Here is a 22,382-nt window from a genome sequence, read left to right as displayed (position 1 = left end):
AGTGGTGTAATCACGGCTCACTGCAGCTTCCACCTCCTGAGCTGAAGCTATCCTCCCACCTCAGCCTCCTGAGTAGGTGATACTACAGGCACATGCCACCATGCCCAGCTAATAAGATTTTAATAATTGAGTTTAAGTGTTATATCAGAGGACAGAATTATAAATTGTTTTTATAATTAACTTTGGTAAATATAGTATATTAATATTTTATGAATAATTATTAAGATCTTTTTCTAGAATAGTCTGTGGTCTATGGGGTAAGGTACAGCCAGTTTGTAATAATGTTCATGGTACCATCCATGAAGAGTGATTGCCATGTTAAATCGGTTCTTAAAACATGTTTTAAGGGAATGTCAAGCACTCTCTGTGGTAGAGACTCTAATGCTCACCAAATATTCCCTTAGTTGTCACAGATTTCCCAGTTGCTTTGCATTTAGCCAGGGCTATTGCCCAATACTGGCCAGTGGGCAACGGGCAGAAGCGATGCACGTGTCTCCTTCAGGCTAAACATAGAAGAGCGGATGAATGTCCTCCTTGGATTCTCTTCTGCATGGTGATTGTAGCAGCCTTGTGTTACAATTACAAACCATATGGTGAAGCAGCCTGGATCCTGAGTCACTACATGGAGGTCTGTGGCCTTGGGGAGTCACCTGAACCTTCACTGGAATTTGTGTGGATGATAAATAAACCTTTGTTGTATTAAACCACTGAGATTTTGAGATTGTCTGTTACTATAGCATAACTTAGTCTAGCCTGATTAATATATTTTAGAATAGTGTTTCTAAAAGATTTTTGACCATCACTCACAATGAAAAATGTATTTTACATTGTGATCCAGTACACACACTAGACACACACACGTGTGCACACACACATCTGAAACAAATATTTCAGGAAATAATACTTATCCTTATTATGCATGATTATTCTATTCTATTCTATTCTATCCTATCCTATGATTTTCTTCTCTCCTACTGTATTCTAAATTATTCTATTTTATTAAAAACTGACTTCCTAAATTGATTTTACAACCCACTAATGGATGTAACTAGAGTTTGAAAAATACTGCTGTAGATAATAATTTGTGTATGATTTATATGTTAATTATAAGTCTTTTATTCATACTTAGGAAAGCAGGCTCTTTAGATCTCTCTCTGGCAATTTTTAAATTATCTGTTCCTAGAATGGATGAAAGTATTTTCATGTATGATACAGCACATTTCACATAATTTCTGGAACGTAATGTTTTATTGTTGAGCCTCCTAATTTACAACATGTCTTTTGAAATTTACTTATAAAATTTTGTCACAGGGAGCAACAATGTTAACCTAATTAATCATTATTCACTTATTTTCATTTTTTAAAATAAATGACTATAAATAACTGTCTCTTGAGTTAGGATCAGGGATATCATAAAAACATCACTAGTGAGACATATGTTAGTATTAATACTGATGCAAAAAATGAAATAGAGACCAAATATTTATATATATATAGCACTATATATATTTTTATATATTGTATACTCATATCAAAACTTGCCATTTCTCTTAAGAAGCTGATAAGTTGCTTTCTAATTTTATAAATTACACCACACCTGTGAAAATATGGACAACTATTTTATATTTTTGCTGCTATATAAGACATTTAATGTTTATACAGAGAGCTGAAAAATTACAGAGGTGATGCAATGGGAGTTGATGAACATTTTCACCTGAATTTCCACTGGCCTTTTTCAGCCAGAATCATCTTGATATTCTCTGAATATTCTTTTAGAAATGAATACGGTATCTGTTTCTTCAATAAATACACATACACACATTATAGGTATATGTGTATATACATTTATACAAGTGTATGTATATATACACATATATACACACATGTATATAGTCTACATATGTATATATATTTCTGTGTGCACTTATACACACATGCACACATAATGTCCTTTGGTTTATTTTTAGACCATTAATGTGAAATGAATTTTCGATGATTTCCATTTATTTTTTCTTGAAATCTAAACTGGTTTAAAAAGACCTTTGCAACAAGTAATAAATTTCTTTTAAAAAATCATATTATTACACTTTAAAGCATGATATAGAGAAGGTCACAAGGTGTTAGAGAAGACAGAAATCCATGCCAATATGGGAGAAAAGAAAGCAAATGGGGTTTTCAGATTTCTCTCTTAAAGTGGCCACTTTCAGGGAATTGAACCTAGTGCTCTGTGTTGCTGGCTTGAAAGAAAGGTGCTCCAGGCTAAGCTCTATGCTCCCACAGGAAGGGAGATGGTGCCTGGAGAGGCTGAAGACAAAGCATTTCTTGGGCATGGATGTGCATTGGGACTGGGAATGAGAAGCCAATCTCTGGGTAGGTCACTTTGGTAATGTCTAGTTGGGAATGGAATGGTGACTTTTGGGCTGACTGTAACCTTTGTGTTGCATGTTAAATGGTCTCAGGGACTGCTTAGTTGCCGAGAAGGTGACTGTGTGCTTTCCTCACAGAGGTCTTCTCTCACCTCCTTCAGGCCTCAGGTTCCTCTGGGATGAATTGCATGGCCCTCTCTTGGCAGAAGAGGCTCCATACAACTGGAGAACTATGTGAAGATAGAGCTCACATCTTCAAACGTGCCCCTTTAACCTCCCATGACTCTTCCAGGACAGAGGCCTTTTTCCCGACACATTAATGACATCAAACTGTGGGGGAGTATGAGATTTCTCTTCCATTATATTACTTGGAAATCAAAGCCCACATCTATGTGTGTAAAGCTGTAAAAAAAAAATACTCTTGTCGCCTCTCACTCAGATCAGATTGAGAAACCTCAAAGTGACTTAGGAAAAGGGACATTCTTGTTTGAAAAGCTAGTAAACTACTCTTCACCAGGTGTGTTGCCAGGCTTGTCTTAATTTTTTTTCTCTTTTGGATAGCTATGTGAGGAGCCCCAGAAAATTGAGGCTGGGATGAACTCTATACAAACTGAGAAAAATTTGGGCTGCTCTAGCGGATTTTAACATAACTCAGAGCAGCAGCTGGTGAGAGCACAGCCACGCTCTATAAGTTTTATATTTGCCACGCTGGCTGAGTAGAGTGAATTATCTTGGCATTGGTACTAAAATATCCAGCACTCATGTTTCCTGGATCTCTTTCCCCATGCAGTAACTAGGGCTCTCTATGAATGGCATCTTTTGAATCACACCACCTTAATCTACATCCCTGGCAAATCTCACTAACTTCAAAACATTGCTCCCCAAAGGATTTATAGCACAGTGTCTCCTGTGCTTTCAGAGATGTGGCGCTCACCCCCTGTCCTCAGCTTTGATTTTCTTGTTACGTAACAGCCCCTCGTTTGAGACCATGGACAATTGTTCCTAGAGTCACTCTATGTGGCTTTTAAAATACTTTCTTTTCTCTTCTCAGAAATAAAAAAAAATTGAGGGGAAAGCTGTCCCAGTTTTTTTTTTTTTTTTTTTTCAGGATATCACCCATTTGAATGACAGAAATAAAGAATTTAGAGTCACACATAGGACATGGATGTTGTTGGGAACGCTATATTGGGGCATAGAGTAAAAAAGATTGTTTCCATTGTAATGAAAATAATCATCGACAGTGAGCGAAGCTTCAGATTAAGAAGACGGAATTGCCTGTAGGGGTGATGGAATTGCTAGGTGCCTGCCTGAAATGTGGAGCGAGGACAGAGGCGGAGCTGGGGAGGGAGGGCGGCGGGAAAGGCGGATGTGCAGTGCTAGTTCTTGTTAAGGATGCTTTTCAGACTTCTCTCCACGGCTTCGTCCAGCTCTTCCTCCAGCTCCTCTTTCTTGGACATGGCCAGCTTGGACTGGTAATCCCGCACCACCTGGTCGATGTATGGGGCGCTCTGAGTGCCATGCAGCATCAGGGTCCACTCCTTCAGCACCCCCTTCTGCGGGGCACTGCCGACAAATCCCAGCTCCAGGGTCCAGGTGCCTCGGGCGTCTTCCCCCCACGTGTGAGTGGTCATGAAAGGCCACTTGTCAAAGCCCACCTTGGAGTCATCATCCCTTGGACGCCGGCTCAGCAAAATGGACTTGGTGCCCATAGGGGAAGTCATGTTGATGTTCAGGTCTCCTCTCCTGGTTGCGTTGACCGTGATGACAGCCTGGACATGCTCCAGGTAGCGGACAAAATTTTCCTTCCCCTCACAGGCGTCGGTTGTGAGTGTCAGCACCAACTTGCCAGTGGATGGTATTTTCCTGAGGGCAGAGTGAAGAGGAGATAGGATAAGCAGTGGTGGGTGCACCTTACAAGGGATTTTGAGGGCAGCTTCAGGTAGCAGAAAGGGCAAGGGCTTTGGGGTCGATCAGACAGGCCTGAGTTTAGTTCCCATACTGGCTGTGTGAGCCTGAGTAAGTTACTTATCTCTTTTTTTTTTTTTTTTTTTTTTATCTTTTGAGACAGGGTCCCACTCTGTTGCCCAGGCTGGAGTGCAGTGGTGTGATCTCAGCTCACTGCAACCTCCAGCTCCTGGGTTCAAGTGATTCTCATGCCTCAGCCTCCCCAGTAGCCAGGGTTACAGGCATGTGCCACCACGCCTGACTAATTTTTTGTATTTTTAGTAGAGATGGAGTTTCACCATGTTGGCCAGGCTGGTCTTGAACTCCTGGCCTCAAGTGATCCAGCTGCCTTGGCCTCCCAAAGTGGTGGGATTACAGGTGTGAGCCACCATGCCCAGCTGTGAGCAAGTTACTTACGCTTGGAAACTTCCATGTGGAAGGAGAATGTAGCAGATGCTGTGATGTCCCTCCTGAGTCTCCTAAGTCCCTTCTGAGTTCACCTGCAGCTGAAGCTCCCTTGCACCTCCACTGCTTCCCACCCCAGGCACGAGAATCTCCCCGCGTTCCCCCGGTCTTCCTTCCACCTCCATGGAAGCCTGCACAGCCTGTGTGCAGCGTGGCCCAAAGGTGGCAGGGATTTAACCTTTGAGGGGTAACGCTCTCCCAATGACTGACAGGTTTTTACCCCGGCTTCTCTATTCCTCAGCGTGACAACTCAGTGTCTCTGTGGGACTGAGCTCAGCTGCCCATGGTGGCAACTCGCTCATTAATGCATTCTTCCTTGGCTTTTCTCCCTTTCCTTATTTTACATCTCCACTTCCTCACTTGTGTTACTTGGGATCATTTCTCAAAAAGCTGTCAGTATCCAAGTCTTGTCTCAGGTTGGACTTTTGGGACAACCCAGACTGAGGCAGGAACTCATAATGCCTTTCTTTCAAAGTGCCAAGTACTTTGATAAATAGAAGCTGTTGCTAATATGACTGCCATTACTACCATTAAGAAAAGCTGGGCCGGGAGCGGTGGCTCACGCCTGTAATCCCAGCACTTCGGGAGGCCGAGGCGGGCGGATAACGAGGTCAGGAGATCGAGACCATCCTGGCTAACATGGTGAAACCCACTCAGTCTCTACTAAAAATACGAAAAATTAGCCGGGCTTGGTGGAGGGCGCCTGCAGTCCCAGCTACTCGGGAGGTTGAGGCAGGAGAATGACGTGAACCCGGGAGGCGGAGCTTGCAGTGAGCCCAGAGGGCGCCACTGCACTCCAGCCTGGGTGACAGAGCGAGACTCCGCCTCAAAAAAAAAAAAAAAAAAAAGAAAAGCTGAAAATGGGTAAATTAATTCCAGTGAAAGGCAGTCCAATGAATGAACAGGAGACTTTGGGGGACTCTTTGGCGAGAGTTGGAGCGAGGTTAAGCCTAAGTACTCTCTAGGCTGTCCTTACAGGCAATCTCCTTTCTGGAGATGGCCTTCTTGGAGTGGGAGAAGCTCAAAGGTTCTTGCACTAGAAAGAAGGAAAAAAGGAAACCGCATTTGAGGATTGCATGGTGTAACAGAAAGACTCCAGACTTTGAGAATAAACCCATTTGGATTAGAATTCTGCTTCTATGTTTACTGCTCATGAGAGCTTGGGCAGGTTATTTAAGTACTCGAAGTTTCACTGTCATTGTGGATGGTTCTTTTTTTTTTTTTTTTGAGACAGAGTCTTGCTCTGTCACCCAGGCCGGACTGCAGTGGCGCCATCTCGGCTCACTGCAAGCTTCGCCTCCCGTGTTCTCGCCATTCTCCTGCCTCAGCCTCCCGAGTAGCTGGGACTACAGGCGCCCTCCATCGCGCCCGGCTAATTTTTTATATTTTTAGTGGAGACGGGGTTTCACCGTGTTAGCCATGATGGTCTCGATCTCCTGACCTTGTGATCCGCCCACCTCGGCCTCCCAAAGTGCTGGGATTACAGGCGCGAGCCACTGCGCCCGGCCGGATGGTTCTTGTGTGGTTAAATAAGACCATGTATAAAATACCAGGCATAGGCGTCGCTCCGCACCCAGGGAGAGCAGGCGCTACCATGGAGGAGTGCCATTGCCACTGCGACGAGGTTGGCCTCAATGCTGAGGAAGCGCACAATATTGTCAAAGAGTGTGCAGATGGGGTTTAAGGTGGTGAAGATTATAATTACAACAACATCAACCAGTGCACCACAAGCATAGTAGCATAATCGTTAACACATCTGGTTAAGTTGGGAAAAGCTTATAAATGTATTATGAACTGTGCAGTGGTCCAGAAGAGCGCATATGGCTTTCGCACAGCAGCTCCTGTTTTTGGGATACCACATCTGATGGAACCTGTACCGTAAGATGGGAGAAGGGGACCATGAACTGAATTGTCAATGTTTTTGCCATTGCTGTTGTTCTTTGACTAAAAATGTTGGGTTAAAGCCATTAACTTAAGAATTTGTCAGTGTATTCTTTCAAAAATAGTTATTTATTAGTGTGCTAGATGACAAGCTTGCAATATACTTTAAAGCTATCAACAAAAACTGAATATTATAAGCAAGCAATATCATAGTAATTGGCAGATTATCTCATATTCTATGCAGCATCATTTAAATACAAAAAATATAATGCTAGCAAAAAATAAATGCAGAAATATGGCATGACATGAAAATACAATCTTACATTTACATTAGCTTTTCACTAATATTTTGTACCTAAGGTGATGGGGAACTCCATTCAGATAGTAAAATTCTCTTTCAGCTAGAGAAGTTAACAGGAATAAATATATGAACAAATAAGCTGCAAGGATAAATGTGGAGAAAACGATGAGAATTAGCTAATATCTTTTCATTTTTTAAAACTTTCTTCCCCTCACTTAGTTGTACATAATATTTAGTGGAAAGTAATTTTTAAAAATTTTCTATCAACTAATAGCATAGTAACAACTATGATTAACTTGTTTACTTTTTCTGAGGATTAGTAAATCGATTTTTTTTAATTTCAAATTTTTGGATTTATACTTGAGGGTGAATTAAATCTGGTAAACTGAATTTCCTAGTTAAATAAAATTAGTTGCAGTATATGATGAACAGTATATGACTCAAAACAGCTGCCTTACAATTCATTCCATGTGGAACAAACATTTATCAGATGCCTATTATGGGCATATGTCTCTGCTAAGCACTATAGTTATCAATGTGCTGTGCAAATGCTAAGTTCCTTTTAGCAATTGTTCAGTTGGAAGACAAGTATTAATATTTGGGGAAGGAAAAAAAACAGTTGTTTTACAAGGGAGGAAAAAAGTGAGTCTGGTTACACATATAGAAGTAAGCAAAATGAAAAGCACTTATTGCTTTCTGACAGAATGATAGATGTAATTTTAAGAGTTGCTCCTAGCAAGTTAAAAGTGCATATAAAATATGCAACTCTTAGTTAAAGGCCTTATTATCAGTCTTATCTATACAAGTAGTAAATTTTGTCATTGCTTTAATTACAACCATCTGTAAATAATTTTGAAGACTTATTATGTGGGGTTCAAATTGAGTGGAATAAAGTATAGATTAAAAGTATACAATCATTAGCAGGTTATCTCAGGGCTTATGAAATGTAATTAAATTTATTAAGAAAATAGATAAAAATTAGGGTACACAGCTGGCCACCAAATGCGAAGTCAATCTGCTACTTAACCCTGCAAACAAAATCAGTTTTGCATATTACCACTAACACTAATACGTATAGAGAGTGGAGCCATAACTCATTGAATTTTGGAGAGGAATAAACTTAGTGTTAATATTGACGATATTAAGGCAACATTCTTGTAGGAATACCATGTGCATGTTTGATATTTTGCCAAATAACAATAATTAATACTTGTTAAATGTTTAATAATATTAACAAAATAAAGGAGTTTAACACAGTGATCTTTGTTTTTGGCACATCAAAACTTCTCAGTCATTATTCATGTTTCTTTATGCTGCTGGTTTTTGTGCCTTTGAAGATTATAATAGTGACCAACATATATATGCAGACTTGTTTTTTATTATTGTTGTTTAAGCCTGATTTAAGAAAAAAAAATTCATACCTCGTGAACTTGCTATCTGCTCTGTTTCTAGTTAAAATATAATAAATATTATCTTCCTGTGCTAAAAAATAAATAAATAAATAAATAAATAAATAAAATAAAATACCAGGCACAATGCTTGGCACATGTACTGGCCCATTGCCTGTGCAAATATCCTTCCTCAACATGGCTTTTATTTTGGAGTATAAATAAAATATTTTTAAACACACATCTTGTAAAGCACATTTACAAAAAGACAGCGGTCGCACGCCCAGTTGGAGTCAAGCCTTGGTTCTGCATTGCCCTAGGAACCAAGGCCATGAACCTGGGAGGCCTTGCTGAAACATATAGTGCAGTTCATTAATACTCTCTGGAGGAACTTTACAAATATAGACTTAAACATATTCATGGAGTACTGCTGTGTTCCCCTTTCCCACCCCCGGATACTGATGCTGAATGATGTATGGAGTGTCCATCAGCTATGGGGATCCAGTGATGGTGGGGGTGGTCTTTCTGTTCCCAGGATCTGGGGAAACCATCCATTTGGTGGAAAGCAGGCATTAAGCCAGCTTTGGAGATTGGGGTAATGAGGGCCATAACCTGGATTTCTCAAAGAAGGTGCTATTTATTCAGAACAAGTTCAGAAACAAAACAGGTAAGGTGATAAATAACTAAAGATTGGGCTGTAGTCCAGAAGTGGACAGCTGTGTAGGGTAGCACAAAGAGTCTCAGAGTACGAGTCCAGTTGTGGGCAAGTATTTGCCCTATCTGAGCTATTAATTCCTGCCCTGAACAGTTGCTGGCAAGATAAATTATCCTACATATACATTATATATGTACATATATATAATGTGTCTATATGTGTATATACATGTATACTCATATACATAGTATATTTACAAATGTCTAGATCACCACTGGCCAATAGGACACTCTACGATGATGGAAATATTCTATATATATAATCTCTAGTATGGTAGCCACTGGCTACATGTGGCTAGTGAGCAATTGAAACATAGATCATGTGAGTGCAGAAATGAATGTTCAATTTATTTTATTCAATTTTAATTAATCTAATATGTTATTATATAACCAAGTGTGGCTGGTTGCTTCTGTACTGGACAGTGCGGGTCTACATTGTTTATGTATGTTGAATTTGAATCTGATAAGAACAACAACAACAGGCAGAGAGTCTCTTGGCCTTCTGTTTCAAGGGCATTCAGTTTTTTCCTGGCTCACAGGCTCTAGGAAAAGCAGTTGGGGAAACTGCAGCTTTGTTTTGCAGGTTTTCTGGCCACCTCTCTGGAGGTCTCTGAAATATTCATCCAGAACCTCAAGGTATGAGGGAAATGACACATTCTACCACAGGGTTTCTATGCAGACAAGCAGCCAGGCCCAGAATCGGGCTTTCCTTCTAGAGTTGAGCCTGAGGGGCTTTCGGAGTCTCTGAGAAGCACAGAAGCAGAGAATGATAACAGAAAGAGAGACCCTGGCTCTGAGTTCTGTGTTGAATTTGAGCTCTCTTTTCTATCCTGTAGTCTAGGGCTTCTTGAAAAGTTTCAGGAAGGAAATTCATAAGCCAACAACCAAAGACTGTAACTGAGTGGCAATCATTATAGATATTATAAAACATCACTAATCATTTGTCAAGTGCAGTAGTCACTATTATCTTAAGAATCCAGAACACCAACTGAATTCTAAGAAAATCTGTTTTCTGTCCCAATTTGCACCCAGGACCCTTGTGGATTGGAGTCATAGTGACAGACCCCTTACAAGTCAATTTGTAGAAACTCTGGCAGAAAAATGGCATTGCTTCCCTTGTGGAAAACTGAAAATATTCTTCAATTGGCTAAGAATCAGAGATGAAACAGCCACTTTTGCTAGAAATAAGATCACAGCCCACCATACATGAAGTTTCTGTGAATTAACTATAAGGTCCTTCACTACGTGAAAAGAGTTGTTCTAGTGCTTGGATGACCTCTTATGATGGAAGGAGAGAAATATGGATTAGACTAAACCTGAGATGACCTTCAGGCATACCATGGTAGATGGTGATAGTGCCTCGTTCAGATCCCCTTCCCTGAGCTGTGCACCACCCCAGATGCTGTGGGTATTGGCTGCTAACTGTGGTCTTCTGCCTGTGTCTCTGAAGAATCACCCTCAGGAGCTATGGAAACCTGGCTGAAATAAGAATACATAAAACCAATGCTCCTGCCCCCAAGCGGGACAACTGTGTGGTGGCGTTGATGCTCCAAAGCCCCCGGTGGATCAGGCCACATGCACATACCTGGTTCCACATCCTTTCTTGGCTAATTCTGCCCCTCCCAAATCCCTCACTCTCTTACAGTTCTCCCTGAAAAGCCCTCCCTCAATAAAGCACATGTACCCAAACCCAATCTCAGGCTCTGCTTCCAGGCAACCCAACCTAAAACAGGTGTTATCTGTCTCTAGAGAAGAGCAATTGGAAACTGATTACCACATCCCTCTGCACAGTGTCTGAGGCCTATTGACTATATTCCTGTCATCGTTGGTGATACAGAATATGGGCCTCATTCCATCTGTGGGCTCAGTCACTCTCACTTCTTTTGCTTTCTTTAAAAAGCCCTTAAGAAGTTATTGTAAAGTTAGATGTAGGCTGGGGACCACTTTGACATTAAGGGCATGGCAGAGGAGCCTGGAATTTGAGTCCCAAGAAGGAGCCTCATTGGCAGAACAACAAGGGCTGGGGTGTTCCTGTCTGTGTGAATCTTCCATGGCAGCTGTCGTGTCTGTTTCTCCCAGGAGCCCCATGCTCATGGGGAAGACCTTAGCGACTAAGACCAAGGGAGGGAAAATGACAGCGAGGCTGAGAAGGGGAAACTAGAACACAGGCCACTGACTGGCCAGGCTAAAGGTCTTATTTGAGAGTGAGTGGTGTGCATTTTTGATAGAGGGTGCAAGGGAGAGATGGAGGGAGACTGAAAGACATATTCCGTGCATCTTGGAAAGCCGAAAGACAGGTGCGAGTAGGGAGAAACACACAAACTTGTGTTAAGAATCACACATTTTCCCAGAAGCCTTGGACACTGGGGTATGCCTGGGGGTCACAGGCCACGCTGGCTTTGGAGCATCAACGCCACCACACAGTTGTCCTGCTTGGGGGCAGAAGCATGGGTTTTATGTATTCTTATTTCAGCCAGGTTTCCATAGCCCCTGAGGGTGATTCTTCAGAGACATGGGCAGAAGACCACAGTTAGCAGCCAATGCCCACAGCAGCTGGGGTGGTGCATAGCCCAGCGAAGGGGACCTGAACGAGAGGCATTGTCACCATCTACCGAAACCCCCTTAGCCATGGTGTGCCTGAAGGTCATCTCAGGTTTGGTTCAATCTATATTTCTCTCCTCCCATCATAAGAGATCATCCCAGCACTAAACAACTCTTCTCATGTTGGCTGGGGAGTCTGGCTTTTTTAGCACCACGGAGAGACTGCCAGCTAGAAAAACTCCCCGATCCTGCCCTGCCATGTGAACTGCTTGCTGCACAGGAGCTGGGTCCGCTGAGAGAGGAGACATGTGGCTGGACTCTTCTGAGAATGTTAAGTTACTATGAAATTAAATTAAAAGCGTGCTGTGAATTCCAGAGGCAGCGAACTTGGTAGAGAAAGAACACCATTCTCCCCTCACAGGTCAGGTTTTTGGCTGGCATCGTGGCATTGGGAGAGCCTAGGAACAGTATTTTCCAGATGTTTCTTGTTTCTCTCTTTTTTTGCTCGCTTGTATTTTCTGGTTTTCTTACAGTGACCACGTATTGCTTTTATGAGAAGAAAAGGAATTAAACATTCTTATTTTAAAGCAAAAAGGAGATACATGCTCAGGAATTGTCAATTTATAAGAAGGTTAAATAGGAGGAGGTTGGTGGTGGAACAAAAAGAGGCTCTGCAGAAATATTTTAAATAGTCACAGGGTGTTAGTTTCCAGGCCATGATCTGGAGCTCATTTGCTGCAGAAAATGAAGCATGCTTTCTGGAGGTTTAAGAGTTCTTAGGTCGGGCACGGTGGCTCACGCCTGTAATCCCAGCACTTTGGGAGGCCGAGGGGGGCGGATCACGAGGTCAGGAGTTCAAGACCCGCCTGACCAACATGGAGAAACCCCGTCTCTACTAAAAATACAAAAATTAGTCAGGCATGGTGGTGTGTACCTGTAATCCCAGCTACTCAGGAGGCTGAGGCAGGAGAATCGCTTGAACACGGGAGGCGGAGGTTGCAGTGAGCTGAGATCACGCTACTGCACTCTAGCCTGGGTGACGCAGCGAGACTCGATCTCAAAAAAAAAAAAAAAAAAAAAAAAGAGTTCTTCTTTGACCTATTAGAGATAATATGCAAAATCCTAGTGTTCCAGTCTTATAAAAGACAAACTTGGAGTTGTGGGGGTGGCTTGTATCTTTGTTTTATTGCGTATCATTGCAAGTAAGTGTTTAAACTGCCTTGTGTCAAGAAATAGGTGTTGCTTCCCAGGAGGCCCTGGGGAATGCTTCTTCTGTTATGAATCTTCAACTGTATGATAAAGTTATGAAGCTGTGGCCTGGTATGGTGGCTCATGCCTGTAATCCCAACACTTTGGGAGGCCAAAGCAGGCGGATCACCTGAGGTCAGGAGTTCGACACCAGCCTGGCCAACATGGTGAAACCCCGGCTCTACTAAAAATACAAAAATTAGCTGGGTGTAGTGGTGGATGCCTGTAGTCCCAGCTATTCGGGAGGCTGAGGCAGGAGAATTGCTTGAACCTGGGCAGTGGAGGTTGCAGTGAGCCAAGATCGTTCCACTGCACTCCAGCCTGGGTGACATAGAAAGACTCTGTCTCAAAAAAAAAAAAAAAAGTTATAAAGCTGTGATTGTTTTGATAGAATAATCACAATAGTAACAATGACAGCCACTCTTTCTGAAGTGCCCAAGATGCGTGCTTTTGTGGCAGTCACATGAGGACACTCAGCAGGTGGCCATGGTAAGGTTTTCTCCTCCCCCTGTAGCAGAGCCAGGTGGGCATGAACTTGTGCAGGAAGCCTCTGCAGCTTGGGAGTGCTGGTCCACAGTCCCCCAGGTGGCACAGGGCCAAGCACACGCTGACTTCTCACTCCCATGCTGCTTCTGGCATTGATACCAGGTTTTAACATTTATTTCCAAATTCACTTAAACTTCAGAGCTGGATCACATATTTTGGCACAGCCTTAAAGGAACTCAGTGAACAGTCCCCTCAGGGTGCCCAGAGGGGCTGGGGGCAGCTGTGTTGGACAGGTCACTCCCAGCTGGCTGATGGGGCTCGCCTGGGCTGGCTCTGCTCATTCCACACACAGCTGGTGCAGCTGCTCACAGCCAGGTGTATTTTCCCCTTTGATTGTAGCTGAGCATCCTTCACTGACTCTCTTGATAAAGCCTCTTTAGAAAATTGCTTTTCAAATTGACTCCATCTCCGGGAAGATTAATGCCAAGGAAACACACAAACCTGACAATCACCACTCACTCCACCTTGGAAGCTGTTTCTGTGCAGCCCTGCACATTATGGAGAATGGCAATTGCCACGGCCGTTGATTCCTCTACCCCACCGCTCCATGAGTGTGCTTCGTGGTCATAAGGGCCTCCTCTGTCAAGCGGCACAGCCAGCCCTGGGGCTGCTCTCCAAATCTCCCTGTGTAGCCTCTGTGTCCTTCAACGAGTGTATTTGCCCTAGACCTAACTCATCTGCATCTGAGAACAAGTTCCGGTGTGGGGGTGGATGAGGAACTGGAGGGCACTGAGAGGAGGCAGAGCCCTTCCAACCAAAGCAGAGCCTCCTTCCCACCTTTGCCTTGTTGGCCTGCCGGTCCTATTGCCAGGAGTCAGACATTTCCCTTGTGTCCTGATGCTGGCTGAATATTTTCATTCCCTCATTCATTTAAAAAATATTTATCACCTGTCTACTAAATGCCCAGCAGTATTGTAGGCACTAGGGGTACACCAGTGAATACGACAGATGAGGGCCCAGTCCTTTGGGAAGGCCCAACTGAGTTAGTGCTGAAATATAGTGCTCTCCCATTTATCTTCATTGAAAACACTGCACTGATCTTGCATAAAGTTCCTGGATAGTTGTGAGATGTTGGGATGATCACATCTCCGGACCTCAGATTCCTTACAGGGACTTGGACAACATTATTTCCAGTGCTCCCTCTGGCCTTGAATTCCACATGTATGCAGATTATGACGGAATGCTAAGCATATTCAGAAATTGGGAGATAAACTGCCGTTCATCTCAACATATGCCCTCATTCCCTCTCTCTCCTTCTCTCCTGCGGTGCTCCCCTCCTGCCTTCTCTCATAATCACATGGTGCTTGACGATCATTAGAGGTCTGTCCTGCTTGTCCAGTGCAATCTCAGAAAATAAAGCCTGGTATTGACATGCAGCTTGACTAAGAGGGCCGCAGTATATTCCAAGCTAACTCTTCCCCTAAATACTGCAATGGTGTCGCCTTTTTGTTAATTGTAAATATTGCTTATATGCAACTAAATGTAGATATTGTGCCAGTTGCACTGCCTGTGAGGGACATTCCAGCCCCCACCCTCTGCTTGCAGAGTGTCTGTAAAGGCACAGACATTGTAAGTCTTTCTCCTTTTGCAATAAGGGAATGAGGTACTAGGCCCCAGGGCCTTGTGGAAGGGATAAGGACATTGGAGTTAAGGCCGTTTGCTTTATTTGTCTGATCCTGTTTTCTCACCTAAATTAAGACTAGGGATGCCAACCTCCCGTGATTAAATGAGATAGTGGAAGTAAAGTGCTATCCCAGTGACTTTCCGAGAGAAGTTCTTAGCAGCAGTTTTTACTAGCACCCTCCCAAAGCCGCCTTTAGGCTTCTAGGATGCTGCAATTGGATGTCGTGCTGGGGGAAGGCATGAGGCTATAAAATGGACCAGCAAGCCTTTCTTGCAGTCTCATCTTCTTGACACCCCTTCATAGAGTTTACGTTATTAAATCTCCACTTCCCAATCGGTTTGCACAATTCAGCATCCCTCCTGCTAAGATGTAACTACCAGATGTGCCTTAGACATGGCTGTCCAAGATGGTAGCCACTAGCCACATGTTGCTATTTAAATTTAAATTAATTAGAATGAAATAAAATGAAAACTTTTGTTTCTTAATCACAGTCGTCCAATTTCTAGCACTCAATAGCCACAAGCTATTGTATTGGACAGTGAAGAACATTTTCACCACTGCAGAAAGTCACTGCACTTCCAAATTTCTCAAGAAATTATTCTGAACTCTAACAAGGGAAACAGTTGTCAACGCCCATTTCATGTTGACTTTGGGTAAAGTTAGTTATGATGAGTAGGGTTTAGCCTTAAATCCCCCATTTGGACAGTGGTTCCCAGTCTTGTCTCTTTGTTCATTCCCAAAAGACACTGCAGACCTTGGCATTGTAGACCAGTGACAGGGCCTCTGGAATGCCAGCGATGGGGTTTGGGAGATGGGAGCACCCACTAGGTGGGTGTTTCAGAATCCCCAGGGGAATGTTTACTGAAACTCCCTCTCCCACCCAAGCCTCACCTTCCCCAGGGGGAGTCACTGAGATACCTGAGAGCCCACCGTGAGGGGTCAAAGTGACTGGGCTCAGATCCCAGTTTGGCTGCTTAGTAGCTGGATGACATTTGGCATGCCCTTGAACTTTCCCAACCTCCTGTCATCAGTAATGGCACTGTGAGCCCACAGCAGGGCTGCTCTCACATATGGCCTAATGTAGTGAAAAGGTCATGTAGTGAAAAGAGCCTGGGGTTTGGGTTTAGATGGGCTTTGCTTCAAGTCCTGCTCTGCCCTTTGTGACTCTGAGCACATGTTTTTTTTTTTTTTTATCCTTTCTGGATCTCAGCTTCCTTGTGTATAAAAAGTAATAATGATAGGACACACCTCCTGGGCTTACAAGGATTAAATACAGTAATGTAAATGGGCCTAGCATATACCACATCTAGTTGGTGCTTCGCCCTGACACACAGCATGGGACCAGTTTGTTGTTAAGGCTGCAAAATATTCACCCCCACTCCCACCTCACTGTGTGAGTGTAAGGCACACCCTCAACAATAGGGTGGCTGTGAAGCTTATGTGTATGAAAGCATATAGCATGCAGTTGGCACTCAATAAAAGTGACTTCCAGTCTTCACTTACATTTACAGCCTCTGTGGACTTGACTGTGGCAATCAACTTGTTTAGAGCTCAGAGAAGTCTGTCTTGCCAAGAGGAGGGATATGGGAGTGAGCAGAAATGATGTGTGGACACAGCAGCTTTGGAAAATGATGAGGAACTGTGCAGAGTAGCTATTTTTATTATAGGACATTTACAACATCACTTGGGACTTGGGCAGCTCTGTGTTTTTAGATTATTACAGGGCTTGGGCTGAAGCTTTATTTTTTCCATGTGGTGCTGATTAGAGTGAGGCCTTCTTAAATCATGGACTGTTTCATGGAAAAAAAATACTCAGCTTGGGAGTAATCCACTTGGTGCCACTTTCTAGGGGCTCAGTGAGTAAACAATGAGGATGCTCACTCATGGGAAGATGCTTGTCCATGGGAGGATGCTGGCCCATGGGAGGATGCTGACCTATGGTGGGCTTCCCGTCTACAGCAGGATGCTGGCCTGTGGAGGATGCTGACCTATGATGGGCTTCCCGTCTACAGCAGGATGCTGGCCTGTGGAGGATGCTGACCTATGGTGGGCTGCCCATCTACGAGAGGACACTGGCCTGTGGAGGATGCTGACCTATGGTAGGCTGCCCGTCTACAGCAGGACACTGGCCCGTGGGAGGATGCTGACTTATGGTAGGCTGCCTGTCTACAGCAGGACGCTGGCCCATGGAGGATGCTGACCTATGGTAGGCTGCCTGTCTACAGCAGGACACTGGCCCGTGGAGGATGCTGACCTATGGTAGGCTGCCTGTCTACAGCAGGACGCTGGCCAGTGGAGGATGCTGACCTATGGTAGGCTGCCCACCTACAGCAGGATGCTGGCCTGTGGGAGGATGCTGACCTATTGTAGGCTGCCCGTCTACGGAAGGATGCTGGCCCGTGGAATGATGCTGGCCTATGGTGGGCTGCCCGTCTATAGCAGGATGCTGGCCTGTGGGAGGATGCTGACCTATGGTGGGCTGCCCATCTACTGCAGGATGCTGGCCCATGGAGGATGCTGACCTATGGTGGGCTGCCCATCTACGAGAGGACACTGGCCTGTGGAGGATGCTGACCTATGGTAGGCTGCCCGTCTACAGCAGGATGCTGGTCTGTGGGAGGATGCTGACCTATGGTGGGCTGCCTGTCTACAGCAGGACGCTGGCCCATGGAGGGTGCTGACCTATGGTGGGCTGCCCATCTACAGGAGGACACTGGCCCATGGGAGGATGCTCACCTGTGGTAGGCTGCCCGTCTACAGCAGGACACTGGCCTGTGGGAGGATGCTGACCTATGGTAGGCTGCCCGTCTATGGCAGGATGCTGGCCCGTGGGAGGATGCTGGTCTATGGTGGGCTGCCCGTCTACAGCAGGATGCTGGCCCGTGGGAGGATACTGACCTATGGTAGGCTGCCCGTCTACAGCAGGATGCTGGCCCGTGGGAGGATGCTGACCTATGGTAGGCTGCCCGTCTACGGCAGGACACTGGCCCGTGGGAGGATGCTCATCTATGGTAGGCTGCCCATCTATGGCAGGCTGCTGGCCCATGGGAGGATGGGCATCCCAGGGCACATGCTTGTCCATTGGAGGATATTTTAGGCTGAGAGGATACGTGATTTGGAATTTGCATAAAAATCAGACAATTATTTCACCAAAAATTCTAGGAGATTACTATCTTTTTATTCTGCAGGTGTAAGCTAGAAGTGTTCACATCTAGTCATGGATGAGAAGGAGAGGCAATGTTACATTTATTAAGTGCCTACTGTGTGCCTGCTGTAGACTTGTGTGTTGCTAAAGTCTCCCAGCAGCCTGTGGAGGAAAGACATTAGCTCTGTTTTACTGGTGAGGAAAGAGAACAAAATCTCTTATTTTGGGGCCCATTAGGATAGAATTCAGGGGGTCTAATAATTTCAATGGAAAAAATCCCACATCTTAATTTTCACTAGATTACAACAGAAACTTTTCTTCTCTTTCAATTATGAATGCAGGCCACAAAGCAGAGTGGCATTAGCTCCCCCTCGGACTTTGTCATCAAAGAGCTGGCAGATTTTCATGTCCCACCACAGCCACTGCATGGATCTTGCAGCAGCAATTAGTCATCACTGCTGCTCTGAAATTACTGTGGCCATTAGACTTGCCACTAGAGCTTTTCACTTAATGTGCTGACAAGGGGACATATATTTCAGCATGAATTTGTTTTCTAATTGGTTTCAACATAATTGGTTTCCTTTGCAATCCAGTGCATTTTATCTAATGAATTTGGAAAACATTAGACTGATGGGGCCCATAGACGTCACCATGCTGTCAAAGGGAGACAGGGCACAAAGGTTGAGAATTGCTAAAGCAGAGGGTCAGAAATGTCAAAAGTAGTGTCTAAGTTGGTGAAGTCAAGATCGGAATTCAGGTCTGGGTAACTGAGTAGAAGAGATGCAGCAAGTCTAGGACCAATGAAGAGTGGTGAGGAGGATAAAGTCTGAGAGGGGTTGGACTCTGGCCAGGCTCAATGGTCCTCAGAAATATAGCCCTGGCAGGGAATGAATTTTACCACCATTTAAATGACATAAGCCATGGAGGTGTATTCTCAAGATAGAATGAGAATGAATGAGCTACGACTATACACAGTGACCTGGACAAATCTCACAAGCCTCATGCTGAGAAAAAGAAACTGGACACAGTCCAGTCTGAAAACTGGTGAAACGAATCTACAGAGAGAGAAGCAAAAACAAAGGGTGCCTGTGGAGTGTGTGGACAAGCTGGAAGCGGGTATGAGGAATCTTCCTGGGTTGATGGAATGCCTCATCTCTTGATTCAGTGGTAGTTACCAGGGTGTATACATTTATCAACACTCAAATGATACACTTAAGTTCTGTGTATTTGATGATATGTAAATAATACCTCAGTGATAATAATAAAAATTACTATCTCCATTTTGCTAAAGCATCAAGGAGGACAGAGATAAATTAAGAAGTATCCTTACTGACCAATCCACTTGCCAAGGTGGGGCAGTTGGAGGGGAAGTGGGTGCAGTTGACTAACGCTGTGGTTTCTGTGTAGGGAACCCCTTACACAAATCCCTCCAAGTGGCAAAATCCACCTCACTCAGAGGAAAATCAAGTCCTTAGATTGTCCTACAGGTAGAATGAATAAATAAATTGTGTTATAGTCATACACAGGAACACTCTTCAGCAATGAGAAAAAGCTATAAGTACACATTAAACATGACTGGATCTCACAAACATAACTCCAAGCGAAATAATCTAGTTGTAAAACAGGACATAGTGTATGATTCTAGTAAGTATGGAACAGGCAAATTAAGCTATGGAGTTAGAAGTAAGAATATGGCTACGCTGGCGTGGGGATGATAATGGCAGTAGTCACGGGGGGGCCTTTGGGGATGTTAGTCATGTTCTCCTTATTGAGCTGGGTGATGCTTATAGTGGTTGATTTATGCCCTTAGAAATAATGGCATACATCACTGAAACAGTTAAGGCTCACAACCAAAAGCAGGGGTTCTGTGTTCTATGTAAATGGTGCCTCCTGGATTTATGCAAACCTGCAGCTCTGCTTGGAAGCTGGTTGTCCCTGAGTCAAATCCAGGCCGAGGATTGTGGCTCACACCTGTAATCCCAGTACTTTGGGAGGCCAGGGCAGAAGGACCACTTGGACCCAGGAGTTTGAGACCAGCTTGGACAACGTAGTGAGGCTTTGTCTCTACAAAAAATAAAAAAATTAGCTGGGTGTGGTGGCGCACGCCTGTGGCCCTAGCTACTTGGAAGTCTGAGGCAGGAGGATTATTGAGACCAGGAGTTCAAGGCTGCAGTGAGCTGTGATCATGCCACTGCACTCCAGCCTGGGTGACAAAGTGAGGCCTTGTCTCAAAAAAACAAACAAACAAAAAATACAGTTGACCCAAACATGAAGAGGGAATGTGATATTACGCCAATGCCATGCAGCCATCTCAGGGGCACTTTCCACATGCAGCAGATGGACCACTACCCCTACTTACTCAGGGTCCTGCACGGAGCCTCCCACACAGTGGAATCTCTCAGGCACGGTTTTCCAGTCTTTAGCCATTTTCACCATGGCGCCTGCATCAAGGACCCCATAGCCAAAGAGGTGATTAAATTCCAGGCCGACCCCATTGCGCCGCCACTGATGGACCTCGTCGTGAAGCTGGTTCCGTTTGGAGGTGAGCACAGTCAGATGCTGCATGTCCCGCCAGGTCAGACCCAGGCTGGATACAGGAAGCAGAGAGCAAGAGGGCAAGAGCAAAAGGCAGGGTGAGAGAGCGAGAGAGGCACAATGATTAAGAGAAATATCACCCAGGACACAGACCTCTCAAAAGATTTTGGAATCTCTGTGAACTCTCAGATTCAAGGGAGGGTGTCCATGCACTATTCAGAACCATTACATAAGTCAATTAAAGAAATCTTCTTGCTTTTCTTACTTAGATAAATTGATTTCAAAAGTCTATTCTAACACACACACCCGAATGGCTAAAATGAAAAAGACTGACATGTTAAGTGTTGAAGATGTGGAGCAACTGGAACACAAGTACTTTGTGGATGAGTGTGCAAGTTATTCCAACCAAACTGGAAAACTGTTTGGCTGTATCTTCTAAAGTTAAGCTTAAGCTACGGCCTGGAAATTCTTTTCCTAGGCATATAGCTGACCAAATGTGTACATATTCACCAGACCTGTGTACTAGAATGCTCCTAGCCCCAAACTGTGAAACCCCTACATGCCATCCAAAAAATAGTGAGTAAACTAATTGAGGTGTAACCTACAGAATGTGGGGTACTATACAGCAGTGAGAATGAATGAACTCCAGGTACTCTGAACAACATGGAAAAATCTCAAAAATACCATGTTGGCCTAAAGAAGCCAGGCAGAAAAGAGAACATAAAGTATTATTCCATCTGTTTAAAATATAAAAACAAGAATGACTAATCTATGCTGTTGGAGGTCATATTAGTGGTCAGTCTCATGGGGCAGTGACTGGAAGGGGATACAGGGAGCTTCTGAGTGCTGGTCTTGCTGTCCCTTCATCTGGGAACTGGCACGTGGGTGTGTTCCATTTTTGAAAAGGAGGGTACCAGTTCTTCAAGGGTAGAGAAATTATATTCAGCATATCTATATCCTTAGTGTCCAGGATGGTCCTTGGCACATTGTTTGTTCAGTGAATAAACTAGTCTTCTTGTAAATGTTATTGTTTTTGGAAATTAGTGTCTATTACTACCCATTGTCTATGTTTTTCAAATTGCAAATCATGATTTGTTTTTGGGCCAGGTTATTGCACAGGTTGTCTATCTGGATTGCACATGAAATTTTTCTCCTAGGGACATTGAAAATCTCACGGCTAGGGCCGCATCCCAGACCAAGTAAATCAGAATCTCTGGGAGTGAGACCCAGGCATTGGAAACTGTTAAAACTTCTCAGACCATTCCAACAGACAGCCAATGTTGACAACCAGTGATTTAATGGTTGGTGTTATTATTTTAAAAAATGAATGGGACAGAATAGAAAAGAATAGCGGTGTGCACTGCACATAATACAGGAAGCTATTTTTTCATTAAATACTTGGAGGGTAGGTGTGTGTGTGTGCTGAGCTGCAGTGCAAAATTTATTACTCACTTAGGGTTCTGGTCAAAAAGTTGGCAAAACCTTGCACTACAGTTCTCTTCAGAAGTCAAACAATTCAAAGGACCAGGAGCAACATAGCTCATTTGATAAAATTTCACCATATGCAAAGTTCATTGGTTGGAAGATCTGAATCAGAACCAAGAGTTCAAATGATCCATGTGCTCTTGAATGCAGACCTTCTTCTATTAAGAAGCAAGTTCCACACTTGGACACAGGGAGGGTA

The 22,382-nt window shown here is 44.0% G+C and overlaps 1 protein-coding gene and 1 pseudogene across 1 annotated transcript in view; one reads left to right on the top strand and one right to left on the bottom strand.

Moving 5' to 3' along the window:
• Positions 1–1,229: 1,229 nt before the first annotated feature.
• PCSK2 (proprotein convertase subtilisin/kexin type 2) overlaps positions 1,230–22,382 on the bottom strand; it is a 264,982-nt gene continuing 243,829 nt past the window's right edge. The window contains exons 11-12 of the mRNA XM_054468136.2: positions 20,523–20,750; positions 1,230–4,229 (exon numbers count right to left, since the gene is read on the bottom strand). Coding sequence (XP_054324111.1) covers positions 3,743–4,229; positions 20,523–20,750 — 715 coding nt within the window. The 3' untranslated portion in view covers positions 1,230–3,742. The remainder of the gene's footprint in view (positions 4,230–20,522; positions 20,751–22,382) is intronic.
• LOC129022013 (dynein light chain Tctex-type 3-like) lies at positions 6,370–6,719 on the top strand (annotated as a pseudogene).

This window comes from Pongo pygmaeus, chromosome 21 (genome assembly GCF_028885625.2).
Source record: "Pongo pygmaeus isolate AG05252 chromosome 21, NHGRI_mPonPyg2-v2.0_pri, whole genome shotgun sequence".
Classification (NCBI taxonomy): Eukaryota; Metazoa; Chordata; class Mammalia; order Primates; family Hominidae; genus Pongo; species Pongo pygmaeus.
The sequence above is the reverse complement of the archived record's forward strand: the minus strand, read 5'-3'. Positions and strand labels throughout refer to the sequence as shown.